The sequence below is a fragment of the Cynara cardunculus genome, assembly GCF_001531365.2.
Source record: "Cynara cardunculus var. scolymus isolate 2C chromosome LG 3, CcrdV1, whole genome shotgun sequence".
Lineage (NCBI taxonomy): Eukaryota > Viridiplantae > Streptophyta > Magnoliopsida > Asterales > Asteraceae > Cynara > Cynara cardunculus.
The window spans coordinates 113,973-138,742 of record NC_037530.1 but is presented as its reverse complement, the minus strand read 5'-3'; the positions used below and the strand labels follow the sequence as shown (position 1 = coordinate 138,742).

Genomic DNA, 24,770 nt, shown 5'->3' with positions numbered 1-24,770 from the left:
CAAATAAAAATTACTTCGTTATTAAACCTAAATTAAAAAAATTACTTCGTTTATACGAAAATTATATTATTAAATCAAATAAAAAATTACTTCGTTTATACGAAAATTATATTATTAAATCAAATAAGTAAACTTTTTAAATTAAAATATTTTTGTTTTTTGAAAGACAAGACAATAATACCAAAAAGAAAACTAAACCTATATTTTTAGTTGTTCTCGTTGTAACTTGTAAGTTATACAAAAAAAAAAAAAGTGACCGGAAAGTCGGGGGTTGTTAGCAAACAACATCAAAATTCAAGAGTTGGCTTATTAATTGGCTTAAGATTCGTAAGAAATGGTCAAATGGCCACTTAATTATATTAGATTTTGAGTCCATGTTGTATATAGCCGGAAAATCGTTACACCATTCATACAAGTTGCTACTCATGTGACAAGAAATTTCACTCGTTTGTCCATCTATTTATAAATTTCATAAGAACAATCACATGAAGGATTTTTTTTTTAGAAAAGAATGTTCATAGTTGGTTACCCACTGGGATTGTTGAGTTTGCATTTGTCGATATTCTTCAAGACTCAAATACCAATCTTTAAGGCGACCTTGGGCTATAGCTACGAACCTTCTTATCACCCTTTCTGATAATGGTTGGTAGTGTTGCAAAGGCATGATTATTTAAAGTGAATTCTTAATATTAAACCATCGTTGATGCTAGAGCAGATGTCATATGTCCCACTCCTAATTTCAGTTATGTCTCATTTAGCTCACAATAAAAAAATTATCACAGCTTAACAAAACATATAGAAAAGTATACCTTACTTAAAGTTACAGAATTAACATAAATTATATCTACAGTCTTGGGTAACCTGCAAGACTACAGATACAAAGTATCTAATATCATTTCAATCCCCGGGTCATATAAATCTTTATTATATTTGCATTTTTTGTGAGGAAGAGAATAAAATGTATCAAATTTCGAGGGTCTATATTGCTATTTATAAGAACTATGTGGATGCTATATGTAAATTTAATTTTTTTTCTCATCCATTTGAGTTGTTATTGACGTTGAATTAACATAACGTTCAACGTACCAAAGTCAATAGCCAATAATCACCAAGGGGTGTTTTTATTTACCCTTCTAAAGTCGTCAATTCGTTATAAATAAAATAAGATAATTGTTTTTTATGGTATTAAACCACACTTTTATAAAAAGTGTTTGAATTCACTTATGACATTACAAAAAACGTAATAAGTTGATAAATATTTTTTTTCCATCAAAACACTAAAAACTCCTTATTACCGGTACCACACCATAATAAGTTAATAAGTTATAAGGGAGTAACTTATCAAAAACTCATTATCACAGGTATCAAACCGGTATAAATATATATATATATTTTTTTTTAACCCAAACATTAAAAACTATTTATTACCGGTACCACAATGAAATAAATTAATGAACACTTTAAATAAGCAATCTCAAACACTCTTAAAAGGGACCAATGAGTAAGTTGGGTTGATTTTTGTGCGTATGTTTTAGAAATTGTGATTTTCGTCCTAGTAGTTAGCAAACCATTGCTATTTCTATCACTATAATTTATTGTAATTTTCGTCCATGTGGTTTACAACTCTTTACTATTTTCATCTCTTGTACTTTTTAACAAACCATAAAGTTTGATTGCTTATAAGAAATAAGTAACTCGAAATCAAAGTTGAATTCGTCAAACATTACACGGCTGGTTATTTTGACTTCTTCTTAGTGCCATTTCTATATAGACACCTAACTCATTGTACAGGCAGTAGCAAACCTGTAATTTACAACCAAGATATGTATCAACATAAAACCTTTTATTTTTCATACAATAACTTGTTCATAAGATATTGTAAACCCGATAAAATACACTTGCAAACATGCCCACCTTGAATCTTATGCATACGTACCTGGATTATTTTGTTGCAAACTTACATATCAGTCGGATGATCTACAAGAAGAAGAAAACAAATGCATTAATGAGTCCAACCATGAAGTAGTTATTTCTGTATAAATGACAAGAGAAAGATTGTGTTGAAAGGCTTTATTCTTTTCGAACACCGGAAGGACATGCAACAGTAATTTGCTCACACCGCTCACTTCTGTAAACAAGAAAGAAACAATATTTTTTCCACAAAGAAACATACAAGAGTGATATTGGTTCGGCTCATCTGTAGACGATTGCAGAATGTATACAGACGTTACACTTGATGAACCGACGCAATACCACGCCATGTCTATTTCTCTGTCACGGCACTTGGTTGTCATGTTTCTCCTCTAATCAAGAAGTAACTTTCTATAATTGAGGAGGTGGTTCTTGGTCCATCTTATAGACAAAATTATGGCCTTCATTCGAACGTTTGATTGATATATTACAGCCAATCAAAAAGAAGAAGATGCCAAAATAATATTATATATATATTGAAAATTCAACAATCAATGGTCATGCTTAAAAGATATGCGAATCTACATTATATACATATTTTCCATTTTTAATTATTTTATTGAAGACCTTTTAATACTCCTTGATGGCATTGTCTATTATACAGAGAGAGATGCGAGAAGCCGGTCGAATTTAGAAAATATAAGAAATAATATCACTCACGTATTTCATCAAATCATTGATTTTAATAAATATTTAATAAAAATGGTATAGATGACATTTTATATTCTCTAACGTTAATCAAATCTCAAATAAACGGAAATTTATTTTGATTTTCAAAGAATTACATGAATGAAATATTACCGCATTGTTGATTCATACAATAGAAGATTAATCAAAGCATAACCCTTAAAAAAAATTGGGACACATGACAAACAATGAAACATAAAATTGCAACTGTAGATACATGTGTTGGTAGCGGTAGTCATTGATCTATGACAGATTTCTTTTTAATCGAAAAAGAGTAATTTACGTTAAAGTTAAAGGTTTAAAGAATCTTAATGTTTTCCATATTAGGCTTGTAGCCTTTATTCCATTTGTCTCTGTATTTTGGAATCATCACTATAATCTTTTTGCTATTTTAATTATTTATATACACATTTAGGTTTTGCTTATATTTTATTTTTAATGGATAAGATTTAAAATTTATTAAAAATCAAACAAGTGTTCTGAAAGTTGTACCAAATATTTATAATTATTAGATTAAAAAATAGTTTAACATTGTTTTTAATAATATTTAATATATTATCTGTTTAGATATTTAAATAAGTGATAAAAGGTCAACTTGACCTGACCAATTTTTGACAAATTAATACATCAATCATTTTGTTGATCTAACAATTTCAAATTTAACTTATAATAATGGTGAAAATTATTGATAACCTACGACTTGAAGTTTATCAGAAGTTTTCGTAACTCATTTTTTTTTTATCTATATAAGATATATTGTTACAATTACGCTATTTTCATGATTTCTAAATTCTTATCTCTAGGTTTTTTGTTATGTGTAAGCCATCATAAATTTTGACAGCCGGTAACTGTTATGTTTATAATAATGCACAAATTTTTAGGAAAATATATCAGTTGTTTTGTTTTATGGTATTTTTGATTTGCTGCAAAACGAAAATCATTTTTATAATGTTAAAGAAATATGATTTTTTTTAACTTTATATTAATTTTAAAGTAAAAATAGCTGAATTTTGGAAAATGTGCAATGGTTATCGAGTTATTTGTAAGATTCTACATCGGTTGAGGAGCAGAACTAATTTTATCTTGTAACAAATTGCATACCTATTGTACTAGAAGTGTTTCAAAATTGTGATTCCAGGTGTGGACAATAACTAGTAGACTTATAAGAAACTAGATACCTTCTCTACCAGACGTGAGTTCAAATACGAACAAAAACAAATGATATCTGAACGGTTAACCTGAAGTGTTATGTTATCCAAACAAATTTATTTAAAAAAGAAGTACAAGATCACATTAAAACCTTAAATTATTTGTTTATTTGATTATTATTTATTAGTATTAGTATGAAATGATCATAATTCTTGATTTTAAAACAATAAAGCAACATCCCCTTAATAGCAGGTAAATCCCAAGTTTTATTGTCCCCCACTTAATCGTTTTAGTGGTTAACTTTAGTTCATTTTTAACCTCAACATTGTCAATTTTAGTAGCAAGAAAAGGATAGCGATCGATTTGGGAGCGTCACGGGGGGGAAGATCGAAAGGTAACCTATGAGACCGGGGAGTTATGTTTTTTCTCCCTCCTCACCTTCACGGATGGGAGGAGTGGGAGAGATGAGCCCGCACACTCTATGCAACTTGCTAGTATGAAAGATACCACATCGGTTGTAGAGGGAAACAAAAGTTGTTTTATAAGGGAATGGATACAACATCTATTAGATGCATTTTAAAACCTTAATTTTAGTATGGACGAAGTGGACAATATCTAGCCGAACAGGTGTGTTAGCGACGATGTTGGGCATGTGTTTCACTCATCTAATTATTAGTTGAATTGTTGATTGGTTTTAGAACTTTGGAGAATCTTCTCAGAGCTCACATATTCAAATCTTGCAAGACCACTAAGAATTTTTCTAAATCAAGGTGCGTACAAGTTGATGCGGAAACCCATGATTAACAAAAAGAACATGTAAGTGTGTAATTTAATGTTTTATTTATTAGTACGTAATACTTGTTTAACACATAAATGATTTATATATATACATAGTTGGATTCACGTGAGACCATTTTTTTATACTTAAAACTTCACAGCAAAATGTTGTGAAGGTAACCTTCACAGTGTTTTTGCTGTGAATGTTACCTTCACAACGTTTTACTGTGAAGTTTCAAATGTAAAAATGTATGTATATATTTACAAGATAAATGAATATGAGGATACAAATTCTAAACTATTCTTTTTTCTTTTTTGAACAAGTTGTGCTATTAATTATTAATATAAGAAACATGGTTTTGTCGTTTAGGATGGAATTGGTCATGGAAAGGGAATATTTGATTAGTTTAATTATAGGTTGGTTTTTGAGATAATTAAAAAGGTTTTGTCCCTCCCTAGCAATAGAATTCTGATCTACAAAGGTAATAGATTCCCTCCATATAGAACGTGGTCAATTTTGGAATCATCTGTCACGTGTTTTGCAAGCGCATTGGTGTTACCTAATACCTACGTTTACGTACGGGCGACAACGTATTCATGGAACTGGAACGGGTTAGATATCATTTTTTATGTATTAGTTTAATTTTTAGAGACAGGAGGCTTAATTGAGGTAAATTCATTTAAATTAGTATAAGAGATCACATAAATGAAATTACACGGACGTTCCTTGTTCAGAAAATTCAAGAATCTTAATCATTAAGCTATGTAAACCATTGCATGGTTTTATTCAAGGTATTTTTAATATAAAATATTGTATTTTGTATTATTTTGATGTAAAAACTGTTGAAAAGAGTCAAATTTCTTCGATGCATTTCTATGTTTTATGTCAAAAATGAATGTTTCATTTTTATTTTTGTTTTAAATCTTGTCCTTTAAAATAAAATATATCCAAAATCTATGTATTTTTTAAGTAAAACAATAAAAATTAACACTTAAAAAATATTTAAAACGATTCCGAAATACATAGAGAAATAGAACAAAGCATACAAGTTTAATAAGGAAAGTATAAAGATTCTTAAATATTTAATTTTATTGTAAATTACTTTTTTTAATTGTCAAGTAATCTATCGATTTGAACGCTAGCTCTTTCTCTCTCTCACACACACGTTTATATATGATTGAACTTTCATATATTGCAAGTTCGGTGAAGAGCACATGGAGGATGTTGGTTTCCGGTTTAATGAGATGTATAAGTCTTGTGGTTTATTCGGTCAGTTATAAAAATTAGGGGATACGATTTTTTAATTAAAATATTAATAATATACCCTCTCAATTAATTACATTCATTAGATTATTTAATCTAACGGTTGATAAGATGTATTTTTTTAGTTTTTCAATTATTTTAGGTTTTCTCCTGAACCTTAATGAAAAACTAAAAAACATCTTATCAACCGCTAGACAAGATGATCTAATAGATGTCATTAATAATATTGTTTTTTAATTAGAAATCCTCAACCCCCACCAATTTTTATTTGCAAAAAGACGAAAAATAGACAAAATTCAAGCAAAATAAGTTACACCAAAAAAACGTTCATAATTTTTTCTTTAATTTGAATCCATATTAATATATTCTTTTTAATTGTTTTTTCGTGATTTTCCAGTTTTTCATTTATATAGAGTTTTTCTCTAAATCTGAACATATATATATATATATATATATATATATATATATATATATAACAATTCAGTTAGGTTGTCAGTTCAATTATGTAAAAAATGAGTTGTTAAGATTAAATTCATATGTTACTAAAATGGGTTGCTGAAATGTCAAAAAACAACATTAATCACTTCATCTTAAATTCATTAGACTGCCCTTACGATTTGGTTTGCTAAAGAAATGACCTCTGTTCCCGAGTCTCATCAATCTCAATGTATATAGATCAACATCCGGAAGAGGCTTTTTTGCGCTCATCTCCCTCCAGATCTAGATAATTTGAATCACAGAAGGCAAAAAAAGACTGATGGGACAACTTAAGATGACACCCCTACAATTTAGTATCACACTTTTCAGAGCACTAAAAAAGATTTATGTTTCTGTTTAACGTTTTCAAGATTCAAATATTGTTTCTTATTATCAATTTCTCATTATATATAGGGTTATACATGGTTTAGATCGGTTTGCTTGAAGACATTTAAATAACTCAACTTATGTTGTTACGTTTTGAAAAAAATATCAACCAATCCAACTCAAGTAAAACTATATCTCACGACCCAAACCATGCGGGTTGTGTTAAGTTGGCCGAGTTGAAATTTTAATACATTATTTTACAATTTAGCCACCTGTTTGTATTTAAAAGAACTAAAATCAAAGTGATAAATATACAAAAAAGACTAACAAACTCAAAAAAAGAAAGTTGAGGGTTAATGCAGATAAAAAATAAAAACACGATTGAAATTGTAATGTAATTTTGAATGTATCTAATTACATATTGATCGATTTAACATCTAATGTAAATATATTAATCAATGACTTAAGAATCATATTAAATTCATGGTATAAAAAGACATCAAGTTTATCTTGTTGGGTTATCGTTAAATAATCTTAACCCACTAGATAATAATTTAATCTAATTTTATATCAACTATATGTCAGTTATCTTAGTTTGAATAGTTTTTGGGTTTTTAAGGTTGAGTTAAACCCTAAACCCTAGGAGCAAACTTTTTTAAGTTCCCATAATTGTTGAAATAATATGACCTTTAGAGATGTTTTTAAAGATGAGAAAACTATTTTTTTATATAATCAAAAGCTTAGCCGCCTCAAACTAATATATTGTGTACATATAATATGTAAAGTGTATCTGAATAAAATTGATTTTTTTGTTTTATGAATTAACTTTCAAACAATTATATTTTGTTATGTAGTTTACTTCTTAATAGTTATATTAAGGGTTGGTCTCTGAATTGTTAAGAGATAAATCTTGTTTGGTAAAAAAAAAATCTGTTTCTTAATAGTTCTAAACCATCTGAATGATTTTGTATATTGAGTCTTCTTTGATCATTTCACACCCTATTTTTCATTTTAAATAATTATCAAACAATTATATTTCATGTTACATTATACTATAAAAGTCTCTTAATTATTATGTACCAAATCATTAAACAAATGTCAAATATCCCTTGCAAACAATTAAAACTTTGGATGACTTTTTTGATAGGTTATTGGTTTATTTTGTTAAAATGGTAATTTCGATTTTATTTTTTAATTATTGATGTGGCGATGGAATAAACGTTTTATCTTCTGACATATAGATTTTGGAAAAATAAACGAGGGTGTAAGCGATATCCCACGTATTCATATGAAATTTAAGCATCCAACCACTTTAACTACATTTCCCAATTCCCATGTGTGTTTTTTTTTGCCCTTTATTCACTCTTTGGAATTATAATTTTGAGTAAACTATAAATTTGGTCTCTATTTGTAACACTTATAATTTCTACATTTTCAAAATTAAAGATTCGTCGTTATGGTATACAAAAAAGATCAGATTTGCTTCCGACTCTAACAACCGTTAGAAAAACCTGTTAAGTGAGAGTATTTCCGTCTCTTTTAATTTTTTTGGCATTAAACTAAAAGTCCTTTAATTGGACCAGTTTAAAGTGTGCCATGTGTCCACCAATTTCCCTCAAAGTTCTCGATCAACCGCTTAACCTATGTCGACGGTGAACTAACTTGGATCATATTCTCCGGCCGAAACCTCGTTACAATCCCACACTAAAAGTCAAAATCAAACAAAAAACTCATTTCCATACCTTAAAATTAAACAAAAAACCCAAAGCCAAACTTCTAAATCAAACCAAAAACACAAATTGAAGCCTCAAAATCCAACTAAAAACTCAAATAATATTAGCTAACTCAAAAATCCTAATTTGAATCAAAATCAAAAACCCTAATCTAAAATCATAAAAAAAAATATATATATATATATGAAAGAGAGAAGAGATTAGATTTTGTTCAAAGGAGGTGCAAGTTGGGAGGAGGGGGGCGGGATTAGAGGTTGCAGATCTGGTTGTCTAGGTGCAAATGGGGAGATGAAGAGAAAGAATGCACACCAGCATAAGGACTGAGGACTAGGGATCGACCAGGGGAGAGGTACTCACGTGGGGATTGGAGTGTAGTCCGATGGATTCATCACAGAGGGTTCATCGTTATTTGTCTTTCTCCAAATCCATACCACATCTTCGATAGAGTCGTCGTGGAACCTGTTGGAGTGTTGGTGTCGTTGGGTGGTGCTTTTGTGCTCCAACCATATTCTTCTAGAGAAGGTGACCGATGGTTGGGTGAGGGGACGAAGTAGGCGACCGACAGTTGGGGTGCGAGGACGAAGCAAGTGACCAGCGTTGGGTTGAGGGGACTAAGAAGGCATTGGAGTTGACTATAGGTCATGATATATTACAGAAAATTTCATTTTAGTCTTTGTAATATGTAATTTACATAGTTATTTATTTAATAAATGAAAATGAGATAAAAGTGTACAGAGACCGAAATCGGAAATACCTCTTACTTAACGAATCCTTTTTACGGTCGTTAAAGCCAGAGATCAAATCCAATCATTTCTTTTTCGCATCGCAATGATGAATCTATAATTTTAAAACTGTAGGGACCAAGAGTGTTACAAACAACAAACGACAAGGACTAGATTTATAGTTCCACATCTAATTTTAAAATTGGTTCTAACCGACGAACTTTAATAAAAATACTTATGATCTAAAAACAAATAATATGGCCTAGCCGTACAAATTATTATAAAATAACATGTATTGGTAATTTTTATTCAATTTTAAATAAATTACGACTAAAAAATGTCATCTCAACTTTCTATAAGATTAGGATGACGAATTCAAAAAATTATAAAATTTAAACAAACTATAATTTTGGTCATATCATTTTCAAACTTTTTACTGAACCTGAAAGACTAAAATTAGAGTTTACTCTAAAATATATACCAATAATATAGATATTTTAGGGAAAGAAATATAGCGTTTAGACATGTGACTTTAAGTTGCTTATTGAATTTTAAAAATAATGACTTTACCCCATCTTTCGTAACACATCCAATCCATTAAATTATAAATCATAAGAACAAAAATAACATGAATAGGAACGAAAAAATTTGCAACTTCTAACAAATCACAGGGACTAAAAACGTAGTTACTCAAATTTATATGGAAAAAATAAAAAATGATTTGAAACCGGACCGGAGTATAGCATGATGGGCCACGTTAGGCCAGTGGGTCGGGTCTGAGCCCAGTTTTGGCATTTGGGTCGACACTTCATGGCCTGTGAAAGGGGGAAAACCCAAAACGGTTTCATCTCAAGGCACGACCCGGTTTTGTTTTGTATTTCAATGGAATCCTCTTCGTGTTCCGTACAGCGTTTTTCTTTGTGAGATCTCCTGCGGGAAACCACCAGATTTTGTTTCTGTAGAGCAGAAGTAGCAGCAGTAGCAGTAGCAAGTTGTCCATATCGTCTAACAATGGAGATTCAGGAACAAGGAAGAAGCGTTTCTCAAGTTCTCTACGAGACTCGTCGTCACGCTTCTAGACCTTACTCTTCCAATTACCCTCCTATTCATCATCAGGTTCAATTTGCTTTATCTATTCGATCATTATTTATGACTTCATGATCATGCTTTAATTTTCACAGTTTAGCAATTATAATCGATGTTTTGATTGAAATTCTAGCTAAATGAAGGCACTAAAGGAAGTCTCCTCAGGTTTCTTTCCACGCAAGGTACATTTCGATCCTCATCTCTTTTTCTTAATTGCTTTTAGGAATTTAAATTGGCTGATTATGTAGTATTTGATTTGCCGGTGTATTAATTGAAATCCTGATTGCTCCATGTGTTACGGAAAACGAGCTGCACTTTGACTTTGGATGCCATAGGAGTTGATTTTAACTTAGGAATTGATATGCATTTTAAGCTTAAGGAGAAAGTTTTGCTTACTACATTCCACTTGACATCAAGTACTTTGGATAGAATCGAATTGATCTAAAATTTGCATAACATAATAGGCTTGAAAAATCAGCGTGTTGCTTTTGTTGAGAACAGAGGGAGTTGGAAATATAGGATCAAGTTCATTTACACAATTTGAAATGAACATTTTTGGATCTATAGGAATCTTACAAAGTAACTTCACTATTTTGAGTTGTTTTTGTTTCTTTAGTCGTTGAAAGGGCTCGAACCAATAACCACTTGGTTCAAGGGAATTGATAGGTGTCAGTGGTGCCAATTGGTTATATTTTTTGTAGCTTGTAGCTGGTTCCATTAACATGTGCATTTTTGCTTGGAAGCTGGGGTGCTTCTACCTTTGATGCATCATTATATCAGGTGCCTTGGGGTGTGGCTTTGGCATTATCCCCCTACTGTAGTGTGTGGACCACCAAATGTATGCCAGAAAGTAGGTAAACATGGAATGCATGTTATGTATTTCAGTATGTCAATGATGCACTGAGATGTTAGGACAAGTGGCAGTTCCCACTATGTCTTAGCAGGTACATGGAAGAAAACGGACTTTGCCATTCATTGGAGACCAGTGATGCCACTATGGTGAAATGTGATATTTGTGATATTATTGTATTATGGACAGGACGGACATGAAGAGTAGCATATTCGTCTCTCTACTACCATTTTGGTTATAATGCTTTATATTTAGATCAGTGGAGTTCATTTATTTGTTAAAGATGTATTGGCACTGTAGCTTGATGGAGGAAAGTCTAAGTGTTCCATTATTTGGTTTGAATGTGGATGTAAAGAGAGATAATAGTATATTACTATATTATGATCTCGCATAATTGCATTTAAATCACGAGATATGTATCACAATTTCTTTCTATTAGTAAAGTCAAACTTCGGTTCTATAGCTTTCGTAGCTAGAAGATCGTAGGCTGTTAATATGTGAAAAATATGATTAGTTACTGTCCCTTACCTTGGATATGTGGGGTCGCCGGATTTTCTCTTTTTATTATCTTTTACACATATGGTTTACATATAGGTTTGTTTTGTTACATGTGATGTGAGTTCCTCAATATGATCTACTACGGACAAGCTTCTGCTTCTTTCAATTTGGTTAAATATAGAGAATCATTCTCTTCTTACGCCTTATGTTGCTTCTGTTGTGCCATGAAGGCCTCAGCGAGTTTAGAGAAAAATGGACCACAAATAGACATCCACAGAAGTTAAGCAAATGGATATCAATGTTTATATCTCCAAGTGGCGAACATGTGGGTATAGCAGTTGGAAATGAGATTACAATCTTACAGAGGGATGATAATTACCAAGAGCCTTGTGGGATATTTACTAGTAAGATTTCTAAACATGTCTGTATGCTTGTCATTCTACTAATGCCATGCTATTGTCCTATAAACTTGCATCCAGTTTACCGTCTTCAATTAACAAGTATCTTCTTGAACAACCTGCAGCAGAGATTTGAGTTTTTAGTAGCTTATTTTATGACTTTTGTGTTGGAAACAGCACCGTCTCTCCTTTTGTTTTATAAATACTGAAGCAATTGCGAACACGTGGAATGTAATGCTTCTAGAGTGCACATAACACACACATATGCTTCAAACTAACAGTCAAATATGATTTTTTTTTTCCTTTTTTTTTTGTCCAAAAAATCATATTTGACTATTAGTTTGAAACATGTCATTTCGGGTTCTATTTGTTCTTCTACCTTGTAGTTTACTTTAAATCTCTAATACCCTTTATTTACATGAATGGTGTATCTTTTCTTTTTCATAAGAGAGAGCTTGACTTTGCATTGCCACCATTGAGATAGAGTTATCTCTTCTCATCATCAGGCATCACTCATTTTTGCTCTGTGAAATTAGGCAGCCACCCTGTCACGTACATGCTTGGAGCCTGGTCAGAGAATCATGGTGTTTTGGGAGTTTTTGACAATACAGATACTCTCTATTTTATAAGAGCAAACGGTGAAGAGATAACCAGAGTTACAAAGCAGCATTTAAAAGTGCCTTTGCCGATTATCAGTTTTGTTATTCATGATGATAAGGATATGACAAAGTCTTGCTTGTAAGTACTATAGCTCTGACCATCCCCAAGCTAATTAAATTTACCAGCTATGTTCAGTCACTTGCATCCTTTATTAATTAAATTATTAGCGTTATTATTATTTTGAAATTCTTGAAGTGAACAATCTTCACAGGTGTACCTTTAGCATACTTGCATCAGATGGTTCGGTTCATGATATTGAGATTAGTCAGGACCCAAGTGCCTCCATCTCCACAATGAGCAGCTCAAACGTTGGGTCATTGTTACAGAAGCAATTCCCTCAGAATGTTTTTTGTTGTGGTTACCATCCAGATAGCTCGTTGCTTGCTGTTGTTAGTAGTACTGTTAGCATCACATCGACCTCCAGCGTTAGCATTGGTAAAATTCAGAACTTGTCTTGATTTATTTTTAGTTTCGTGTTCTACAGGAAATAGACTACTCTTATTTACAACTGATTGAGTGAATCACAAAAATCGTTCCTTAAGCAGTTGTCAAGTTACAGGTTTTGGGATCTTATTAATATCTGAGCACTGGTAGCTTCTCAAACGTAAAACATTCCCCGGATAGACCCCTCCATTCATATCAATTTAAAGTTAATATATTAGATGTAGTCCCATGCAAGGCATAAGACCATACTAAATGGGGGGGTATAACAGGCATTTCTTTTCCATGCATCTTCTTCTTCTTCTTCTTCTTCTTCAACACATCTTAATTTTCGTCATCACCACATTACCGCCATCGCCACCTCCACCTCTTAACCACACATCCCTGTCATCCTTCCATTTAATTGTTGTATTTCAATCTCTTCTCTGGAGTCTTTTTGTTAATTTTCCAGCCCTCAAAAGATGTACTTCACAAAGCACATCTTCAATACTCACACGGATCAACGTGTGTTGCGTGCATGCATAGATGCCGTGTGCATGCTGTGAAGGGAAAACAAATTAGTTCATTATGGCGTGGCAATTGTAAAAGAACTCTTTTCATACGTGTGTGACATGACCCATTTAACGGGTCTTGATCACGGAAAATGAGCGGAATGACCCATTTGGGTGATGATTTTTGTTTTGAGGTACCATCATCATTAGTTGAAAATATTGAGGGGTGAGCCTGCAAGTTGCCAGATACTCGAGGAATGATTTTTGTAAACTGAAATGATAAAATGGTGGTTTCTTGGTTTCATTTTACTTGTTCCATAAAGTATAAGCAACCTTCAGAAATTCTGAAGCATGAACATGCACTACTGTCTGAAAACAATGATGATACTAGTTCTAAACCTGATTTGGTCAAATTAACCTACGGTGTGTCTTAGATTTGTCGTTGACAGTTGACACAGTGGTCTGTTATCCAATCTGGCTTTTAGGTCTTAAATACCCTATCTTTTCTACCATACAGAACCAAGAAGAGGGAATTTACAGAGTATCATTTGCCATGAAATTAAGGATGCTATATTTTACCCATAAATCAGATGTTAGATGCTCTTTTAAACAACCATTCATTAAGTAAGGAAGAGGTTCTCCACATATTAATGAATTGCTCATTTTTTCCATTTCTTCCAGGACCTTACAGTATTTCTCTTTGGCAATGGTGTAGACAATCAGGCTTACTGCAACTGGCTTCTGCTGAGTTTGAAGGTCTCTATGCTAGAACAAAAGGTTATGCAGATCAAATATCATCTCCAAAGGTTCTATTCTCACCACAAGGAGAATTTGTTGCTACATTGGATTTGAGAGGATGCTTGGTCATCTATAAGCTGGATGAAGAACGCTTGCTTTCAGCAGTTTATTTCAAACAAAAAAAGGATCTGAGCAATATAGTAGATTTTACTTGGTGGACTGACCATATCCTTGTCATTGCTACTAGGAGTGGCAACATCTCTATGATTGACATCCACAGCGGTGTTAAGGTATTGGAGAATGATTGTCTATACTCTTTGCCTATTTTAGAACGAGTACCAAAGTTGCCAGGATGCATATTTATTCTAGAAACCAGATCATCTGAAAAGAATTTTCAACCATCGGATTTACTTCTCTTTGAGCCAGTTACCATGGAAAAATATAAGCAGTTTGACTCTGCTAAGTTGCAATGGAGCTTGATGTCATTTTCAAAAAGATCCGTTGAGGAACTGTATGATATTTTAATTAGCAGTCACCAGTTTCAGGCTGCATTAGAGTTGGCTGATCGTCATCGGTTGGACAAAAATGAAGTGCTTAAAGCACAGTGGTTGCATTCTTTACATGGAGTAAATGAAATTAGTATGTTACTCTCACTCATTGAGGATCAAGATTTTGTACTTTCCGAGTGTTTAGAAAGGGTTGCACCAACAGAAGAAGCAGTGAGGGCTTTACTTACTTATGGTCTCCGCTTAACAAACCATTACATATTCTCTGAGGTGGAAGATGAAGAGGGTAGCCCAAGCTGGGATTTCCGTTTGGCAAGACTTAAGCTGTTGCAATTCAGAGACAGGCTGGAGACATTTCTTGGGATAAACATGGGAAGGTAATAAAGCTATATAGAAATATCTTAATTCAAGGTGATTTTTTTCATAATTGCGTCTTAATAATATATGGTGCATAATCATATATTTTATGCTCTATGTTATATTCTCATGAATGAACCAAGTTCTTTATTTTCCTTGAATGGATGCCATATGTTCCATTTTTCTTTATACATCTATGTCGCTTCATTTATGAATTTGGATAAAATTTCTTGAAAGGAGTATTTGCTTAACCTTGATGGTTCGGTTAGCATCTGCCAAGAATGTATTATGTGATTCTGGTGTTTTTACTTCATTATTGTTCTTCCCTTTTCCCTTTTGATTGCCAACACGAATATATTTACCAAACTCACCTGACTAGAACACTTTGACTTAGCCTCTTTCAGGTTTTCTGCGCAGGATTACAGCAAATTTCGATCATTGCCCATCAATGAAGCGGCTTATGCACTTGCGGAAAGTGGGAAAATTGGAGCTTTAAATCTTCTTTTCAAGCGCCATCCTTATTCAGTATCTCCTTGCATGCTTGAAGTTTTAGCTGCTATCCCTGAGACAGTCCCCATACAGACATATGGACAGCTGCTTCCTGGATGTTCTCCTCCTCAGGTTACTGCTCTAAGAGAAGAAGACTGGGTTGAATGTGAAAGGATGGTAAGTTTCATCAAAACACTCCCAGAGAATCATGAGAGTCGCATTCAGGTCAGAACTGAACCAATTGTGAAGCGGTTAATGGGATTTACATGGCCATCTACTGATGAACTATCTATCTGGTACAAACATAGAGCTAGAGATATGGACACCCTAAGTGGGCAGCTAGACAACTGCTTATCTTTGGTTGACTTTGCTTGCCGCAAGGGTATAAAAGAATTGCAACAGTTCCACGAGCTTATTTTGTATTTGCACCATCTTGTTTACTCTGCTGGGGATGATCATGATATGAATTTTAGCATGAGCCTAACTACCTGGGAACAGTTATCTGACTATGAAAAGTTCAAGTTGATGCTTAAGGGGTTCAATGAGGAAAATGTTATAAAAAGATTACAAGATAGAGCAGTACCATTTATGCAGAAAAAAATTGGCATTGTGGCCCTTCCTTGTAGGGATGAAGTGGCTGATGTACCGGCTGATTCATTTTTGGTTAAATGGATGAAAGAAGTTGCTACGGAGAATAAGATCGAGGTCTGCTTGATTGTTATTGAAGAGGGGTGCAAGGAGTTTGGTGGAAGCAACTTTTTCAGAAATGAGGCAGAAGCAGTAGACGGTGCTCTTCAGTGTTTGTATTTGCTTACTGCTACTGATAAGTGGAGTACCATGGCCTCAATATTGTCTAAACTTCCACATTTGCATGGTATGCGTTTTCATACATGGACTTATCATAGGATAGCTAACAAATGAAAACCCCTCATCGTTGTTTTTTTACATTAGCAATCTCTTTGTTGAATTTGTTTTCTTTCTGCTTGTTGGGTTTGCTGTAGTAGATTGAATGCTTAAATTTGCAGAAGAGCTACCTGCTTACAACTCTGAACCTACTCATTCTGTTGATAATAGATATTCATGATGGACCAATGTGAACATATAAGTAATACGAAAATGAAATCTTCCACTCCTATATTGCTGAAGTTGGTTATTATAACGTTAACAAGACTAGATTATAAGGGAAGCATTTGTTGCTTTTGTAATTGGCAAGCTCTGTTCTTGCAGTTGGGTTGCTGCAATTATGAGGTTTTGTGTCAGCCTGTGTAAACCTGACCCAAAGATGGCAAAACTTTGGAGTCATGACCCAGGTTCTTCGAGTTTGGAAACGGGTTCTTCGAGTTTGACACCAAGTATGTTCTGAGAGGCTTGCCTAGAAGATATCATCTAATAAATTCTTTAGAATAATATAGTGTTCTCCATGCTGTAGTAGACTACTCGTGTGACATGTAGAAGTTCCATCAACCTTGAGTAGTGTAGAAGAACCTAGAAGCTTCATTGGTCTTCATTATTCCATGGAATGGTGGAGCTCCCTATAAAAGGGGAGAGCTTCTCATATGTAATCACCAAGTTGGGAGTTGAGAAACATAAAGCAATAAACTATCAAGTGTTCCCCTCTTGTTCTTTGAGTGTTCTCTACTTCTCCATATTATTAGTGTTCCCTTTTGCAAGAATTTCTTAGTGCAATTGGAAATAAATTGTTAAGGCTGCAAGGGCCTAGGGAATAATAAGTTTGTGACACTAGGCATGGAAACAAATGGATTGAAAGCATTTAGCAGAGCCACAATTGACTGGGAAAAAGTCTTAGGTGTTCGATAAAAATGAAGGAACAAGTGTTTGGAGTGATGGAGTTTTAAAAAAAGTTAAGAATACCAGTATGTATGATTCATTAAGAGTCAAACTAGACTATCAAGATTCATTCAATGGAGAGAGACACCTTAATGAAAAAGATATATGAATAAGTGATTGAACCATTCTGTGGTTCGTAAACAAACAGGGATTTAGAGATCGAAATGCCAGAGAGGACTTGGTCATTGCAAGAATCTGATTAATGTATTAATGTATCTTTCTTACCTTATATCAATCTGTCCCACCGTTTCATTGAGGCCTCGACTGTCTAGACCAGACACAATCTTGTATCTATCTGTTGCTGGTTTTTGACAATCAAGGTTTTTTGTGGTTGATGAAATTTTCCCTGAATCTTTGACTTCATGTGCTACTGGTTTATACATATTCTTTGTTCCTCAATGTGCATTCTTGAACTAGTTAACAATATTTCATTTGGACAGGTTCTGAAGTAGAAGACCTCAAAAAGCGACTTAAACTTGCAGAAGGTCATGTTGAGGCTGGAAGGCTTTTGATGGTGTACCAGGTATGCATTTATGTTCTATGGCGATTGTCAGTTTTCAGCTTAGGCAGATCATAGTTCTCTTCGTACTCTACTCATGATGGCCTGACATGTGGCAGTTGTACTGTTACCATCACGTGACCTCTTTATTGATTTATCTTCATTCACATTGAGTATTGCATGCGTTCTCGAGAATCTCGTTTTAAATCATGATGTTCTCAATCAGCTGACACCTTGTTGGTCTACTTGTAATTCTTGCTAGTTTTCATTTTGTCCTTACATATAGTTAAGGGATTCTTTTTAAGTTAGTTTATTTGTGATTACCGGTATATGCTTTTTTTAGTATATATATGGCAAATACTCATGCACCCTCTTCACCTTTGGGGAGGTTTGAACCCCTTGCCTCATGGAGGGTGCAGTAACCCAGATAGTGCTAATGGCCCTTTGGTAGTACATGCTTTCTTCATTCCATGAAAATTGCAACACTTCTCGTCTTGGGATGCCTAATGCAAATGTTAACATTTCCTTTTTCGATAAGTTTTTATGTTGAAATTATCATTTTATAAACAGATTTATGGTATTGATTGGGTCCACAAGACTACTTTATTTTCCCTTCAGTCAAACAATATCCTTAAGCTACGCTCCAAGTCAAAGCACTGCAATTTTCATGGGATGAATGGAGAACATTTTAGAGCCTTCCTCTCGAAACTCTCTGTCAAGTGTTCTGTGTGTAAATTTACCTTTTCATGAGGTATCATCTGATGGATCATAAGAATGAGCTAGAAATGCATAAACTGGATGTGAGCTAGTTGCAAGCCATAGTGAAAATGCATGGTGGAGAGTTTCATTTATGACGTTACTTTTATATGTTCAGGTCCCGAAGCCAATTGCTTTCTTCCTTGAGGCACAATCGGATAGCAAGAGCGTGAAACAAATTCTTCGTCTTATACTTTCAAAGTTTATCCGCCGACAACCTGGTCGAACGGATAATGACTGGGCAAATATGTGGCGAGATTTTCAGTCCCTGCAAGAAAAGGCATTTTCTTTTGTGGATTTAGAATACATGTTGATGGAGTTCTGCCGGGGACTGCTAAAAGCTGGGAAATTCTCACTTGCTCGAAACTATCTGAAAGGCTCTGGTTCGCTGGTTTTGCCAACTGAGAAGGCTGAAAATATCATCATTCTGGCAGCAAGAGAGTATTTTTTCTCAGCTTCGAGTCTATCTTGCTCAGAAGTAAGTAAACACTTGCCACATTATTTTGCTATTGTGGGAAAATCATGGTTATTGTCTTCTATGGTTCTATTATGCATGATGATACTGATACAATTGTTGCTTCTTCGAACTTATGTGTGGTTTCCTGTAGCTTTAAAATTAATCAAGCTTTTGGAACTTGTTTCAGATCCGGAAAGCTAAGGAATGTCTGAATATTCTTCCAAGCAGTAGAAATGTTATGCTAGAGGCAGATATTATTGATGCACTTACAGTTAAACTCCCACGATTGGGGGTGAACATTCTGCCAATGCAATTTAGGCAAATCAAGGACCCAATGGAAATCATCAAATTGGCCATCACCAGTCAAGGTGGGGCTTATCTTAATGTTGATGAACTTATTGAAATAGCCAAGCTTCTAGGACTCAAGTCTCAGGATGAGATATCAGCCGTTCAAGAGGCTATTGCAAGAGAAGCAGCAGTTGCTGGAGATCTTCGACTTGCTTTTGATCTATGTCTTATTATGGCAAAGAAGGGGCATGGTCCTGTTTGGGATTTGTGTGCTGCACTGGCAAGAGGTCCTGCCCTTGAAAACATGGATATTAGCTCTCGGAAGCAACTTCTAGGTTTTTCTTTGAGTCATTGCGATAAGGATTCAATCGGCGAGCTTTTACATGCATGGAAAGATCTAGATATGCTAAGCCAATGTGAAAAATTGTCTATGCTGACCGGAAAAGATGTTCCAGAATTATCAGGAAATGGTTCCTTCACCCCCGATCCAATGCACAATACTCATGATATAGTTGACCTAATCGATTCATCAGGCCAGATCAATGCAAATCTTAATGTAGAACAAAAAGCGTATTTCAGTACCATAAAAAAGAGGCTCTCTGATGTAGCGAACTTCCTATCTTCAGAAAAGGATTCTGATTACGATTCTCTGCTCAGAGAAAATGGTAAAATTTTGGTCTTTGTGGGTTTACGCCTTCCATGGTTACTTGAACTGGGTGAAGCAGAGGAAAATGGTAAAAAGTTTGTTGCTGGATCGGTTTCTGGGAGGCTGCACATGAGTGTTGGAACGCAAGCAATGGCAATTATTTTATCGTGGTTGGCAAGAAATAACTTCTCTCCTAGGGACAATCTGATTGCCTCTCTTGCAAAATCAATTATGGAACCACCTGTTACAGAAGAGGAAGACATTCTAGGGTGCTCGTTCTTACTAAATCTTAATGATGCCTTCTATGGTGTACAAATAATAGAAGAACAAGTGCGATCAAGGGTAGACTACAATGAAATATGTAGCATGATGAATCTTGGAATGATTTATAGTCTGCTGCACAACTCAGGTGCTGAGTGTGAGGGTCCTGCTCAAAGGAGAGAATTGCTGCTACGAAAGTTCCAACAGAAATACACTTCACTAAGTTCAGGTAACTCTGAAATATTGATATATTACAATGCATATTCTTATATGTTCTTGAAACTTATCTTTTACTAAAAAATCTGCATATTTATGCTGCAAGTGAACTGTTTATGATCTGTCAGTTCGCCATTTTTGATGTCACTATTTTGAACGTAGATGAACGCAACAAAATTGACCAAGCACAGTCCTCATTTTGGAGAGAATGGAAAGTGAAATTAGAGGAACAAAAGCGAGTGGCTGATCATACGAGAGCAATTGAGCAAATCATTCCTGGTATTGAAACAGCACGTTTTCTCTCTGGAGACCTCGACTATATGGAGAGTGTAATTTTCTCCTTTGTCGAGTCGGTAAAAACAGAGAAAAAGAGAATCCTGAAAGATGTTTTGAAATTAGCTTCGGACTATGGCTTAGATCAAACCAAGGTATGCAAATATCTCCGCTATATATATATATATATATATATTGAGAGAGAGAGAGAGAGAGAGGAACACTAACTATTTAAGAAAACAAGAAAAAGGTCGTTAATGTACAAAATCACATGTGATTTTACATTATCGTCAAAAATAGAAGCGAACGACTTTTGAGCTTGTATGATTTTGTACGTGAATCTATATATATATATATATGTGTGTGTGTGTGTGTGTGTGTGTGTGTGTGTGAATCATGTATGATTTTGTACTTGAATATATATATATATATATATATGTGTGTGTGTGTGTGTGTGTGTGTGTGAATCATGTATGATTTTGTATGTGAATCATATAAGATTTTGTACATTGACGACCTTTTTCTTGTTTTCTTAAATAGTTAGCGTTCTCATTTGAACCTGCCCCTATCTATATATAGGGTCAAGTTGAGGGGAAAACCCTAAAAAACGAAAACTGAGGAACACTCTAGTAACCGTTCATCTGTACGATATGCACATGTGCTTACAAGTAATTTATAAGTAATTTTTCAGTATACACATGTGCATAACATGCACACGTGCATAGAACCAGGAAACATCTTCAATTACATGTGCATACCATAGAGGTGAACGGTTATTAGGGTGTTCATCAGTTTTTCATTTTTTGGGGGGTTTTCACTAACCTTCTCTCTCTCTCTCTCTCTCTCTCTCTATATATATATATATATATATATAAAATAGGCACTTGATGCAAATTATGTCGTTAAAGAATGTTTTCACCCTCATGTCCTTCACATTCAGGTGTTGTTGAAATTCCTTTGTTCAACCCTTCTTTCCGAGATTTGGACCATTGATGATATCAAGTCTGAAATTTCAGAATTTGAAAGCAAAATACTCGATTGTGCCAAGGACGTCTTCAAAACGATCTCCTTATCTGTGTACCCTAAAATTGATGGGCGGAATAAAGAACGCCTTGCTTACATATATGAGCTGCTCTCCACTTGTTTTGCAAGGGTTGAAGAAAAGAAAGGGTTGTTGGCTGTTATTGGCGCAGATCCAGAACATTTAAGCATCGATGAGCTAGATAGTTTTTACAAGATTATGGAGCAAGAATGTAGTAAACTTTCTTTCATTGAGGATCTGAACTTCAAAAATATTGCTGGTTTATGTGGTCCAAACCTGGAACGTGTTACCAACGAGGTGTACGCTCACGTAAATGAAAATAACGTTGAACCACTGGCAGAAATGATGAAGACCCTAACTGGGATCTTCCGAGATACGGTTCCCGAGGGTCTCGTACCGTGGCCGTATGTGTATGGATATTATGTATCTAGTTCATTAACAGCTCTCGAGAGTAAAGCTAAATCAGAAATCCATTTTCAGAGCCCTGAAGCCCTTCAGTCCTTCATCAGTGAATTAGAGCTTACCTACGATAGATGCAAAAAGCATATCAGACTCATTGCTTATCCTGGTGCTTCTGTAATGGGGATATTGAAGAAGTTTTTCAAGATAACTCCATCTCTGAATGATAGTTTCGATAGTCTTTCCTACGATTTGAAATGGAACGATGGCCTGCTTATGCTCTTAAATTTCTGGCTCAGATTGATCGACGATTTGCAGAAATTTGTATCATCGAATGATCTAGAAGGGAAGTTCTCTCCTGCCTGTGTGATGATCTGCCTTGAAGCTTTTGTCAAATTGGTGAAGGACGGAAAGATCTCGACGACCGAGGGATGGGCGTCTATTTTCGCTTATATCAACTTTGGCCTTGTGGGTGATGTGTACACTGAAATTCTCAATTTCTGCAGATCGATGATTTTTTCAGGTTGTCGATTCAAGGCAATAGCGTATGTGTATTACGAAGCCATTTCACATTTTTCTCCCGATCCATCTTTATCTGGTGAGATTAGACGGCATTACGAAAATATCATGGACCTCCCCCATCTTTATATAAGAATCTTGGAAACTATCTTGCGGGATTTGGCCGGTGGCGCTCTTGACCACCAGTATCTATATCGTGTCTTATCAAGTTTGAGTGACTTGGATGGTGATCTCGAGGATCTGAAGAAGGTTAGGAGTACGGTTTGGGATCGACTGGCCAGGTTTTCTGACAACTTGGAGATCTCGAGTAACATTCGAGTTCATATGCTGGAACTTATGCAATTTATAACGGGATTGGGTACGAATTCGACCTCCTTCTCTACCGAGCTTAAAGTCAATGTCGTACCGTGGGATGGGTGGGATAATTTGGGAAGTGTAAGTTCAAGCAGCGAAGATGCAGCCAATCATGAAGCGCAGAGGGTAACCGATGCGTCTAACAGATTCACACATACCTTGATTGCCCTTAAATCATCACAGCTATTATCAACCATCTCCCCAAACCTCGAGATAACTCCCAACGACCTTTCTACTGTTGATTCCGCAACTTCTTGTTTCTTAAAGCTATCTGATAATGCTGTTTCACGATCCCATATCGATGCTTTGATAGCCGTATTAGGAGAGTGGGAAGGGTTTTTTGCTACCACGAGTGCGGTAGAGGAGATGAAAGACTCGGAACAAATACCTAATACTCCTGGATCTGAATGGGGCAACGATGATTGGGATGAAGGATGGGAAAACTTCCAGGAAGAAGAATCGGTCAAGAAAGAAACGAGAAATGTCGATAATACCCCTTCGGTTCATGTATTGCACGAGTGTTGGGAAGAGATATTCAAGAAGCTAGCATCGTTATCGGAATTCAACGACATGCTGAAAATCGTCGACCAATCTGGTCCAAAAGGAAATGGGATATTATTGAACGAGGATGCTACTCGCAACTTGACCCAATCGTTACTTGAGGTAGATTGCTTCATAACTCTTAAGATCGCCCTTTTACTTCCGTACGAGAATATACAATTGGAGTGTTTAGGTGCTGTTGAGGACAAACTGAAGCAAGGAAATATACTGGGCCCGGTTTTAAACGACCACGAGCTGTTTGTTTCTTTGTTGTTCTCTGGATTGATATCCACCATCATCACCAAACCTTCATACGGAAACACCTTCTTGTATCTAAACTATATGGTCGGAAGCTTGTCTCGTGATTGCCAAGAAGCTCATTTCTCGAGGCTCCAGCACAGAAACGGTGACGATAAGAAAGACATTTGGTCGGTTTTCAAAACGGTTCTGTTGCCTTGTTATCTATCAGAGCTTGTGAAGGCCAACCAAGTGGTGTTAGCCGGATTAGTTGTTACAAAAATCATGCACACAACCTCTTCTCTCGGTTTGATCAATGTAGCGGAAGCTAGTCTTAGGAAGTACTTAGAAAAGCAGCTTAACATTTTACAAGCCGACGACTTCAAATTGAAGGAGTGTGAACCGATCGTAAATACGGTTGCGGGATTGAGTAGCAGGTTGGAAAGTTTGATCAAATCTGCACTTGCGTTGCTGTCGCCAAATGATGTTAAAAGGTAATGTGCTAATGAAATTTGATATCATCTTTTATTTTATGTAGATATGATTTGTTTGGGATGCATTATGCATATATATAACATGCTTACTCTTCTGGTCCTTCATGCTTACTCTTAAGGCATGTAAAGAAGTTTTAGTGCCAATTTGTTAGCGAGGAAGCTATACATGTTATACATGATTGTTTCGTAGTGGCTTAATGATATAGAAAGTGGCTTTTAGAGGGGAGCTTTATGCAGAAAGCCAAAAAAAATTCCAAACCTGCCGCCCAGTTAAAAAACATGTTCATTTCATCTATAAAAACTCCTCCCAAACAAAAACT

The 24,770-nt window shown here is 34.8% G+C and overlaps 1 protein-coding gene and 1 long non-coding RNA gene across 5 annotated transcripts; one reads left to right on the top strand and one right to left on the bottom strand.

Annotated features, from left to right (window-relative positions):
- Positions 1-1,745: 1,745 nt before the first annotated feature.
- Positions 1,746-2,317, bottom strand: LOC112508495. Its single transcript, XR_003068771.1, has 3 exons — positions 2,174-2,317; positions 1,937-1,977; positions 1,746-1,803 (listed from the first exon to the last, which is right to left on the bottom strand). It is a non-coding gene; the product is annotated as an uncharacterized LOC112508495 (long non-coding RNA).
- Positions 2,318-10,022: 7,705 nt separating this feature from the next.
- On the top strand, positions 10,023-24,508 carry LOC112508681 (MAG2-interacting protein 2). 4 transcript variants are annotated; one of them, XM_025113373.1, is made up of 12 exons: positions 10,023-10,223; positions 10,327-10,375; positions 11,772-11,945; positions 12,476-12,677; positions 12,811-13,034; positions 14,213-15,152; positions 15,537-16,495; positions 17,910-17,992; positions 18,843-19,202; positions 19,369-20,605; positions 20,755-21,020; positions 21,806-24,508. In XM_025113373.1, exons 1-12 carry the CDS (start codon positions 10,119-10,121, stop codon positions 24,452-24,454), a joined length of 7,248 nt encoding a protein of 2,415 aa, XP_024969141.1. In that variant the 5' UTR covers positions 10,023-10,118; the 3' UTR covers positions 24,455-24,508. The 4 variants fall into 4 exon arrangements, with proteins under 4 accessions (XP_024969141.1, XP_024969140.1, XP_024969143.1 ...); XM_025113372.1 differs by having other exon boundaries at positions 12,446-12,677; XM_025113375.1 differs by lacking the exon at positions 12,476-12,677 and having other exon boundaries at positions 12,795-13,034.
- The last annotated feature ends 262 nt before the right edge of the window (positions 24,509-24,770 follow it).